General features: G+C 45.8%; 1 protein-coding gene across 48 annotated transcripts in view; it reads right to left on the reverse strand.

Annotated features, from left to right (window-relative positions):
- Nucleotides 1–12,001, reverse strand: part of SRPK2 (SRSF protein kinase 2) — a 228,861-nt gene that overhangs the window by 69,120 nt on the left and 147,740 nt on the right. For all 48 annotated transcript variants that reach the window (XM_070617120.1, XM_070617109.1, XM_070617096.1 and 45 more), the window contains one exon: nt 2,508–2,659. Coding sequence is in view for 39 of the 48 variants with exons in the window: in XM_070617109.1 (XP_070473210.1) it covers nt 2,508–2,659 (152 nt within the window). In the remaining 9 variants the exon portion in view is untranslated. The remainder of the gene's footprint in view (nt 1–2,507; nt 2,660–12,001) is intronic.

Raw genomic sequence — 12,001 nt, forward strand, 5'->3', positions numbered from 1 at the left:
GCACACTTCATCCATTTGTCTCATTTTATCCCTCACAAAACTGTAGGTGTCAGATGTTATTATATATCATACTATAGAGAGAGACGAGGAAAGCAAAGCCTAGAGGCAAAGAACGTCGTCCAGGGATCCAGAGCTGGGAGGCCAGGGTTTGAACCAGGTCTCTGAGACCCCAAAGTCCACAATCTCCCTGGGTTTGGTGGGAGAGCGAAAAGCAAGATGGGCAGGAAGAAGCCGGCTGTGAGGAGGGAGACCCCACTCCCCAGAGATCGCCGAGGTGGGGAGGAACTGTCAACAGCGCCCTTCCTGCTCACACGGCCGAGGCTGCACAGGCTGTCAACGGGGAGAGACTTGTAAAGGATGAGGAGTTAGGACGCGATTTGGTCGGTCACGAACATTAACTTCCTGATCTTGATGGCTGTACTGTGGTTACACAGGAGAATGTACTGGATCGTAGGCACAACATGCTGAAGTACTCAGAGTGATAAAACATCCCATTGGGGGCCGGCCCGGTGGTGCAGCGGTTAAGTTCACACATTCCCTTCGGCTGCCCGGGGTTCGCCAGTTCGGATCCCGGGTGTGGACACGGCACCACTTGGCATGCCATGCTGTGGTAGGTGTCCCACATATAAAGTAGAGGAAGATGGGCACGGATGTTGGCTCAGGGCCAGTCTTCCTCAGCAAAAAGAGGAGGACTGGCAGAAGTTAGCTCAGGGCTAATCTTCCTCAAAAAAAAATGGGGAAAAAAAAAAAACAACACATCCTGTTGGTACTTAAACACAACCAGTTCCAGGGGAAAGAGTAATCTACTACATCCACAGAGAGGAAAAAAGGGAAGGCACAGTTCTTATCCTAGACATTCCCAGTCGATTCCATGCACTCCTGGAATGCATTCATGTCAGTTATCTTAAACAAACTGTTATAGTCTATACTACAAAATTCAGAGTAAGGCATCTGTCACATGTCATACTGACTAGAGGCATAAGTCACTTACCAAAGTTAGGGATGAGAGGGAGAGAGACCGAGGGAGAGAAGAGAACTTCACCATCTCCAAAATGCCTTAGTGAGGCTGACTTTAATGCTCTAAGATGTTTTGAGGTCAGTGAACGCTATCTAGAATCAGCCCTGACTGTGGAATCCTTCTCTCGTGGCCCATGTTTCGGTCTGGGGTGTCCACTGTGCTGACGTGCAGAGCTGGTAAAGGGAGGAGAGCACTGGTCCCACCTCCTGACCCACAGGCTGGAGAGCCAGTGAGGCAAATGGGTTCTCAGTGCAGCAGGCGGAGGCCATGTGCTCAGGAGAACACTTCCCACAGACCAACCAAACACCTTGGCCTAAGCAGCAAAACAAGACAACTGTCCACATCTCTTCTTCAAACAACTTAACTTCCGAACCAAGAAATGCAGATTAAGAGGGAGGATGAAAAACATCTTCTTTTCACCTTTCCAAACTTTTCCTTGTCCATATGAGATGGCACAGACCTTTGGGGTCCTGAACACTACTCATACAAATGCTAAAGAGCTACACTCCTCCTCCTAAGGAAAACACTGATTCTATAGGTGGAAACCCACACCTATGGAACAATCCGGTTAGAGTGGAAGATTAGTTCTCAAACTCTCATAGCAGAACAAATAAATGTCTCATCAACTGTTCAGAAGCTCAGAATTGCAGGCTGTGATAACTTCCTGTTAGAGGGATTAAAGTCCAAATGAGGAAGTTAAGTACCAGAGAGGCAGCCAAACGGGCAGAGCAACCTCCCTTCCTCCTGGATTCTCAGACTCCAGTCTACACAGAGTACGGAGCTGGACCAACATTCATCACACAACATGCTGGCTTCCTAGGAATTTAACTCTATGCTCTTGGTCTTTACGAGGCATCAAGACAAGAACACTCCACTTGAATAACTTCTGTCTTCTGTGAAATCATAGCTGAAACATAATCCACTATGCCACACAATGGCAGAACCCACAGAAGGTCTTTTTCGTTGAGTACAATGCCAGGAAAAAGTCTGTCTCTGTAAACAAACGGGCAGGCTTTCTTTCCACAGACAATGAATACTATGTAATTCACTGCTATTCAGAGAAAGGAGCGGCTCCTTGCTAGTTCTTGGCAGCCGGAAAACTTAGTCAAATGCAGCGAACAACAGCTAAATTGGTTCCCCTCAAGAGCCTGGCATCCTCTACTCCCTATGTTCTTCTGAGATGGCTTATCATGTTTTCATCTTTAATGTCCTGCTTTATACTATCTTTACCTCGACAAGCAGATTTAAATCCTCTTAAAAGTACGGAGAATATGTGTATACATATGCATATATTTTTCTCTCTCTTACAGTTCTCCTTCTGAAATGGCTTACATTTTCTGGTATCACTCCATGTCATACTTTAAGCATGTGAAATGATACTGACCCCAGGAGGGTAATTTAGTAAAGACCAAGCAGTTTGCATCCTTAACTCCCATCACCCATCCCCCAGCCAACCACGGGCCGCCTGTGGGGCAGGCAAGCGCGTCACCTTTGCAGTAGTCGGCGGGGTCCTCCTGCTCCTCATCGTCGGAGCCCAGGATCTCCTCCTCCGGCTCGGGGGGTGCAGGGTCTGGCAGAGGCGGGGGTGGTGGTGGAGGCGGTGGCGGAGGAACCAAGGGAGCTTTCTGCTGAGGCTCCGGCCTGGAACAGCAGAAGAAAATACCCTTTTACTTAGGAGTACATCTTGCATATGGACACACCTGAGAGTTTCCTAATATGGGAAAAAATAAAACTCAGCACACACTAGGAAGAAACGCTGACTAATGTCACTTCATCCATTTTAGCTGAATTCAAGTGCAGTTTTAACATACGGGCCAGGAGGAAAAACCTACCCTAGTTAGCCAAGGAATATTTTTGCAGGCACATTTTTGCTCAGAGCTTCAATATTTCGTTAAGCCCTGACAATATTATGAAATGGAAGTGAAACAAACGAGTACCCCCAAGATGTACAGCCTTCTAAGTCAGAACACATCCCACAGAGATTATGAAAAGATGGTGAAAGTAACCTTGAACTTATAAAGGGGCTTATTTTAAAACCAGAATTCCTTTTCCCATAAAAATAGTAGCAATGTGGTGAGGTTTCCTGGATAACTCATAAATGCTGACTATATTCTAGGTGAAGCACGGCCATTCCATTGAGGAATTCAGTTATCTATCAACCTTATCAAAAACACTACCCCAAACTGAAAATTAAACAAAGAAAACACCCATTGTCAGTCCAATATAAATACAGCCCATACATCAATGCAAGGTCTGTGATGGTCATTTCTTTCTTTTTTCTTTTTTTTTTTTTTTGAGGAAGATTAGCCATGAGCTAACTGCTGCCAATCCTCCTCTTTTTGCTGAGAAAGATTGGCTCTGAGCTCACATCTGCGCCCATCTTCCTCTATGTTATATGTGGGATGCCTGCCACAGCATGGCTTGACAAGCGGTGCTATGTCCGCACCCAGGATCCTGAACTGGCGGGCGAACCCTGGGCTGCCAAAGTAGAACTTGTGCACTTAACTGCTGCGCCACCGGGCCAGGCCCCTGCAATGGTCATTTCTAATTGTCACAAAAAGGCTAAATGATGTTTAGTATATACTCTTTCACAAACGATAGGACAATCAGTCATACCAAAAAAACACTTGAGAGTGCACAGACGTAAGCTTCTTTCAGACATCCAGAATAACGCAAGGATATATTACAATTACAGACACTTGCTGGGAGGCACAGCACTCATAACGCCCTTCTACAGGATCCAGCTTTCATCTGCTGTAAACGAACTGCGGATTCTAAGCATGTCCCATGGGGCCATGAACCTATGGTCTCGACCCGGATCCACCTGCACATCTCTCCCGTAGCGGGAAGCCGCCTGATAAGGCGCCACACCCGTGCGGGCTGAGCCCGCAGAGCTGTGGGTAAAAGCGGGGAGGGAACAGACACGGCGGGACAGGGGCGGGCAGCCGGATGTGTCCCCAGAGGCAGCTTCAGTAGGGCGAGCCGGGGGTCACTAGCCTGGGAGCGAGGGGCACCCCGCAGGCACTGATGTGGTGGACACCTGCCACTTGTTTGGCCTGCTCAGCAGCCACACTCCCGTTCTAAAAGCACCTTTTAAGACACTGCTCCTCCTTGCACAATGGTCCAGCCTAGGACACAGAGCCGAAGCTCGCTCTCCAGCCCTGGAACCCTGAGAAGGTCAGCCGGCATGGGGTGCAACCTCGCCCGCAGCTGCAAGCAGGAGGCAGGGCCAGAGGAGCTGTGCTGACCACCGCCCCTTTCCAAGCTGGACCTCTAAATTCCTGCCAAATCTAACAGCCCTAAATAGCCTTCACTCCACAGCCTTCAGGCCTAAGGCAGCCACTGCTCATCTATGTGGTTTGCCACCAGAAACACAGACTGCCGCAAGCAATGAAGTGGGGAGAGGCGGAAGGCAGCAGAAACCCCAGGCGACGTGAGGAAGCGTGGGGGACACACCCACGGGTAACCTCAGAGGCAAACACCGGCGAGGAGCCCCACCTCGGGCAGGAAACAAAGAACACTGACACGCTGAAACGCCTGCTATGGATTTCTACTTGCTAGAGTTTCTGAAGACTCAAAGTTACAGCTCCCTGGTGACAGACATTAGGAACACAGTGGTGACAACGTGAGTTAGCCACTCCTCGTGACGGAGCCCTGAAGGGGACAGTCATGGCCCAGCACCCACCGGGCTGCCAGAACACACCCCAACCCAAGACCGTCTGGAAGTGCAGTCATCCTCCTGGCAGCCTTGCCACTGCTTTCTAACAGACCTGCTCTCACTGAAGGCGAGCTGCCCAGCAGGAGACGCCTGGAGAAGGGGCGCAGGAGAGGAGGGCAACGGCTCCCCACTGCCCGGGCAGGGAGGGCGGCCAGACCCGCCCTCTGACAAACTGCTCCATCAGGAAGACCTGGAAAGCGGCTGCTTCCTCCTCAGAAATTTCACATGAGAAAACAAGGAGATTCTCTGAATTTAAAAGAAAACACATTCTATTCCCTGGAGAAACTATGTAACCATTAACGAAAAGAGAAGCACTGGAGGATCCTGTTCTCCTCGCCCAGGACCCGACTGTGCTCTGCGCGCCTGGCACTTGGGCCAGAGAACGCACTGCTGTGGGGCTGTCTGCACGCCGCAGGATGCTGCCAGCATTCCGGGCCTCCAGCCACCACCCATCAGTAACAGCCCTCACTCCCAGGCGCAACCGTCAAAAACGTGTCCAGACACTGAGGGATCTCCGGGGGACAAAACCATGCCGACTGGCGCACCACTGCACCAGCGGTCTTTTCCACACAAGGAGCTGACTGCATCTGTGATAAGCGAGAAGAGAGGCTAATTGTCACAGGCCCGTCGTCTCTCATTTGAGAGGCTCAGGTACCGTCATCATAGTATTTGTCTCTCAATCATTCTTCACGCATTCGGTGAGCTGCCCACGTCGCTTCACAGAATCCTTAGACCCTCTGGTCTCAGTGAGCAGCCCCCTCCCACCCCTCCAGCGAGGGCCACAGAGGACAGCAGGCAGAAGCTCCCCAAAGCCAGCTCCAGCAAGTTAAAGGCTGAGTCAGGGCACCCTAGAGCACACAGGAAGTGGAGTAACTTCAAATGGCCATCACGTCAAAACATCTACAAGTGCGCTGACCAGTACCGTAGCCGCTGGCCGCGTGTGGGTAGTGAGCACTTGAAATGTGTCTAGTCCAAACTGAGATGTGCTCTAAGTGTAAAATATGTACGGATTTCCAAGATTTAGTACAAAGAATGTAAAATATTTTATTAATAATTTTATATTTATTACATGTTAAAATAATAATGTTTTGGATATAACAAAATATATTAAAGTCACCTGATTCTTTTGACTTTGTAAAATGTGGCTACTTCAACACTTTAAATCACAAATGGGGCTCCCTTCTCTCTACTGCACAGCACTACTCTAGACCCTGCCGAGTCACTGATACCAGAGGAGCAGCCTGGCCTCAAAATCAGAGATGCCTGGCCACACCAGGGATTATTGCTTTCTTCTAAGGCTGTTCCTAGTAACCTTCTTCACACCAATTATCACTGACTCTCAAATCACTCAATTCAACACCGTAAGACCCAGTGCAATGTAACTGCCAAATGCTGTGCTCCAAATCAGTGATCCTTTTCCACCGCGTCCACCCTTGCACCACCCACCAGAGGAGAAACACAGCGACTCTGTCTTGGGGCGGATGCATGGAAAGAGAAGGATGCCACATTGTCCTTCCGGCTGGCTTCTTCAGAGTGGTGCCTGGTGGCTTCCACAGTACTTCAAAGCCTGGTGAAGTCTTAAATTGTTTAAAAGATCAAGACGCGACAGGTTATCTCACCAAGTACATACTCCTGAAATATATCAACAGATCAAAAGAAAATACCTTTATCAATCCTAACGAAAACCATCAAGAAGTTGTTTCGTTTAAGAATTACTAGAAGCACTTAAGAAGCCATGGGGGGAACCCATAAATATTTTCCACAAGAGTGCAACACAATTAAAAGGTGAAAGAAGTCTTTTCAACAAGTGGTACTGGGACAAATGGGTATCTGTGAGCAAAAAAAATGAAGTTGTAATTCTATATCACACGCACATTACATAAATATTCAAAATGGACCAAAGACCTAAATGAAGGAGCTAAAACTATAAAACTTACACGTAAATACAAGTAAATCTTCATTACCTTAGGTTAGGGAATGTTTCTTAGATATGACACTAGACGCATAAGCAATAAAAGAAAAAAAAGATAAACTGGACTCGATCAAAATTAAGACCTTTTGTGCTCCAAAAGGCACCATCAAGAAAGTAAAGATAGCCCACAGAAAGAAAGAAAATATTTGCAAATCATACAACTGATAAGGGACTTGTACCTAGAAAATAAAAAGAACTCTTATAACTCAACAACAAAAAGACAAACCAATTTAAAAATAGGAAAAAGACTAAAACAGATATTTCTCCAAAGAAGATATACAAATGACCAATAAGCACATGAAAAGATGCTCACCAACATTAGTAATTTGGGAAATGGAAAGCAAAACCACGATGAGACACCACTTCACACCCAAGAGGATGGCAATAATAAGAAGAAAGATAATAATGAGTATTGTTGAGAATGAAAAACTTGGAAACCTCATATATTGTAGTTGAAGTCTAACATGGCACAGCTCTTCTGGAATTTCTGGCAGTTCCTAAAAAGGCTGAATTTAGAGTTACCACATAACCCAACAATTCCACTCCTAAGGATATACCCAAGAGAAATGAAAACATATGTCCCCACGGAATCTTGTGCAAAAATGTTCACAGCAGCGTTATTCATACTAGACAGAAAGCAGAAACAACCCAAATGTGCATCAACTGATAAACGGATAAATAAAACGAGCTGTATCCTTACAGTGTAATATTATTCAGCAACAAAAACAAATGGAGTACTGACACATGCTACAACATGGATGAATCTTGAAAACATTTTGCTGAGTAAAAAATGTCAGTCACAAAAGACCACACGTTGTATGATTCCATTTTATATCAAAATGTCCAGAATAGGCACCTTCATAGAGACAGAGTAAATCAGTGGTCGCTTAGGGCTGGGGGCCGGGGACAAAGAGGAGGGAAATGGGGATTGATTGTTAGAGGTACGGGGTTTCTGTAGGCGGGACGAAAATATTTACTGTGGTGCTGGTCACACAACCCTGTGAACAGAGCAAAACACAATGAGCTGAACTTTACATGTGTAAGTTGTATGGTATACGAATTACACCTTAGAAAGCTGCTTTTTAAAAAGTAAAAGCCTGGGGGCTGGCCCCATGGTCAAGTGGTTAAGTTCGCGCACTCCGCTGCAGGCGGCCCAGTGTTTCGTCAGTTCGAATCCTGGGCACGGACATGGCACAGCTCATCAAACCACGCTGAGGCGGCATCCCACATGCCACAACTAGAAGGACCCACAACAAAGAATATACAACTATGTACCGGGGGGCTTTGGGGAGAAAAAGGAAAAAAATAAAATCTTTAAAAAAAAATAAAATAAATTAAAAAAATAAAAATAAAAATAAAAAGCAAAAGCCTGTACAACTGTGTAATATCTTTTAATGTCCACTTTATACCTTTACAAAGTATATGCTTCCAAGAAAAATGAGAAACACCTACATTTAGATTTGAATGATCTATACACCTGGTCTCTCTTTTTTTTTTTTTGAGGAAGATTAGCCCTGATCTAAAATCTGCTGCCAATCCTCCTCTTTTTTTTTTTTTTTTTTTTTTTGCTGAGGAAGACTGGCCCTGAGCTAACATCCATGCCCATCTTCCTCTACTTTATACATGGGACTCCTACCATAGCATGGCTTGCCAAGCAGTGTCACGTCCACACCTGGGATCCAAACTGGTGAACCCCGGGCCGCCGAAGCAGAACGTATGAACTTAACCACTGCACCACTGGGCTGGCCCTACACATGGTCTCTTTTACAACTGCCCCAGCCACATTCCACAGTGAGAAGTAACACGCAGCTCTGCAAAAAGTAGACTGAGAGTCTAAGTGTCCGAAGTTTACACAAGGCACTAACTTAAGAACATGTTCTCATACAACATAAGAAATGCATCACCTCAGTCACTGGAACAAAATATTTAGAAAGCAAAATTCCAACTAGTCTATACATTTTCACAAAAAACTATTGCCCTACATAAAACACAACTTAAATATTCTAATCATAACTACAAATAAGGATATAATAAAAATGCACATTTCAAAAATACCCACGAAATATTTTCCTTTAACTATTATAGTACTAAGATTACTTTATTACACTGATCCACTTCATCTTGTATTTATCAGAAAAGGGAGCGAAAACTGAACAGCCCTCGCCAAATGCACGCATCACCTGCTCTAAATTGCCACGGCAACCGACGGGAGCGCTGATTTCCTTCCAGCTGCTATTCCTTTTGAGCAGAGAAAAGGACAAGTAAACTTCACATTTGGCAGAAAAAGGAGTCCCTTCTTTTGTTATCAGCCTAAACGACAACTGACACAATGTAGGACACTAATTCATTCAATTAATCTTTAACCAAAATACAAAGGAAAGGAGTGCCAAATGAGTTTCTTCAGGCAGTACGCTGGGACACTGACATAAACTCACATGCGTTTTCTTTCCGATGTCCACCCCCTGATCTATAACTCGCTCTCGGGCTCCCTCCCTCCTCCTCACTCTTCCTTCTCCCGTGGTAATTGGTGGCCGAGAAATATGTAATCTGGCATTTCTACTTACGGACAGAATCAATCAATATTTACTTTCTAACAAAACAGCCTATCTAAAAAGGCTGGCTATCACACTGGGGAAAGCCACACAGCTAGGGAGGGAAAAAGCCACGATTTCACATATTCCTCTCTAAGGAAAAGAGAACGCCTCAACTTTGCGTAAATGAAACTTACATGGGAAGTGTCTGCTGTGGGAGGGAGGATTCTGAAATGAGCTGCACCGGCCCTCCCCCTTGAGCGAGGGAGTGTGGGCAGACCCCATGGACGGGGTAAGACATCACTCTCATAACTGTATTATGTTATATGGCGAAACGGCAGCTACACTCAGCACGCTCCCCCTAATCACGTGAGACTTTTAAAGTAGAGTGTTTCCTCTGCTGGTCACAGCAGGCAAAGAGACATGCTGCAGCTGGCCTGAGGAAAAGCAAACATGCAGGCTGTGAACTGCTCACTCGGGCCACATGGCAAGAGCTGCGTGCGCACGGCCTCCAGGAGAGAGAGAGCAGCTCCCAGACAACAGCTGGAAACATAACAAGGACATCAAGGCACGGAAATGAGTTCTGCCAGTGATGCTGGGAGAGGGCTCTGAGCCCCAAATGCAAGCTGCAGCCTCGGCCGGCAGGTTGAGCTCAGCCCAGTGAGAATCCAGCCACGCTGTGCAGCCCTAACCTCTGTGAGTGAATAAATGAGCATTGTTTCAAGCTGCTAAGTGTGCGGTAATTTGTCATGCAGCAATAGAAAACGGGTACAGTTGCCAAGTTCTCAGTAAGTATTAAGAGGCATGTGCTGCGTAATGACGTTTCGGTCAACGACAGACCTCATGTATGACAGTGGTCCCATAAGACTATAATGGAGCTGAAAAATTCCTATTGTCTAGTGACATCATACAGCCATACAAGAGAAAACGCAACTGCAGAAGAAAAAGATGAACCCCTAAGAAAACACACAGTGAAGACTTCGCAGAAGCTTTTGCTCAACAAGCTCCTTAAAAGTTTGAAAACACGGACCTCTACACCAAAAGGTTTTCATTAATAGAGAGGAATGTTTGTGGTGCATTATTATCTGCTTGCAAGCAAATCTATGATGAAAAGAAGAAACAAATTAAGAAAATCACCACGCATGTATTTCTGAAGAGTGACACCTCCTCAGGAAGAGCCTCAGGCAGGTCCTGCGGGAGGTGTTCCAGCAGAGGCATCGTTATCATAGGAGATGACAGATCCACACGTGTGTTATTGCCCCTGAAGACCAACCAGCGGACAAGAGGCGGAGGGGGAAGACAGTGATGCTGATGATCCTGACCCTGTGGAGGCCTAGGCTAATGTGTGTGCTTGTGTCTTAGTTTTTAACCAAAAAATCTAAAAAGTAAAAACAAATTAAAAATTTTTTAAATAGAAAAAAGCTTACAGAATAAGGATATAAAGAAAGAAAATATTTTTGTACAGCTGTACAATGTTTGTGTTTTAAAGTGTCATTACAAAAGAGTCAAAAAGTTAAAAGAAATTTAAAAGTGTGTAAAGAAGTTACAGTAAGCTAAATTTAATTTATTATTGAAGAAAGAAAAAAATTTTTTTATAACTTTGGTGTAGCCTAAGCGTGCAGTGTTGATAAAGTCTACAGTGATGTACTTTTTAAATCTTTTATACCATTATTTTTCCTGCACTTTTTCTATCTTTAGATATGTTTAGATACACAAGTACTTACCATCGTGTTGCAGTCGCCTACAGTATGCAGTACAGCGACATGCTGTCCAGGTTTGCAGCCCAGGAGCAACAGGCTAGACCATGCAGCCGAGGTGTGTGGTAGGCTGGACCATCCAGGTTTGTGTAAGTACACTCTGCGATGTTCGCACAACGACAAAATGACCTAACGACAGACTTCTCACAACATATCCCCATCACTAAGCAACGAATGACGGTAATTCATGTTAAATTATCAGATTTTGGCCTCAAGAGTGACATTTGGGTTTTTAAAAATAATTTAAATGGCCAGAGGAATTAAGAAGCTGGGTAATCAGGAATGGGGGCCAATTCTCTTTTGAGCACAGGCAGGTGAAAAAAATCTTATTCCCCAAGTTCTAACAGAAACAGTCAAAATTCCAAGCCAGACGCTATAGATTTCTTATTTTCTAAGACTGGTGTCTCTAGAAGGTGGAGCAGAGCCAATTAAAAGTTAGCGAAGATGGAAGTAAATCAGACCTGCTTCCCGAGTAATCCACCTCCCAGACCACAAAGGAGCTGACTGCTTGGTCCCCTAACAACACACGTGACAGGGTGACACACTTATTACGCCACCAATACTATTATCATCTCATAAAACACGTGTGGGACCTGTCAGAAAACATTATTACTACTGAAGTAGAGAAAAAAAGACTGACAGAGAAGTTTAAACCGAAGAGTTCAAAGGCAGGTAAAATGCCATCAGAACAGTGTCTTCCAGGCACCAGGAAGTGTACGGGGCACAAAGGGCCCGGGGCAGGGGGCTGTGTGGTCTAACCGCGAGGGGAGAAGTGCAGGCCAACATGAAGGTCATCAACTGCTCTGGGCATTGTCACAGAGGGGTGGGCGGCAGAGGGCTGAGCCAGAAACAGCCACCTGCTGAGCATGATCTTAGAGACTGACCAAAATGAGGTGCAGGGCGGTGGGCACGTCCAGGCCCAAGGCCTAAAGGAGCCGGTGTGGCTGGAGACAGGCAGCAGTCGGCTCACCGAGGGACGATCCACAGCTCTAAGGCGTCCGGGCT

This window comes from Equus przewalskii, chromosome 4, assembly GCF_037783145.1.
Source record: "Equus przewalskii isolate Varuska chromosome 4, EquPr2, whole genome shotgun sequence".
Lineage (NCBI taxonomy): Eukaryota > Metazoa > Chordata > Mammalia > Perissodactyla > Equidae > Equus > Equus przewalskii.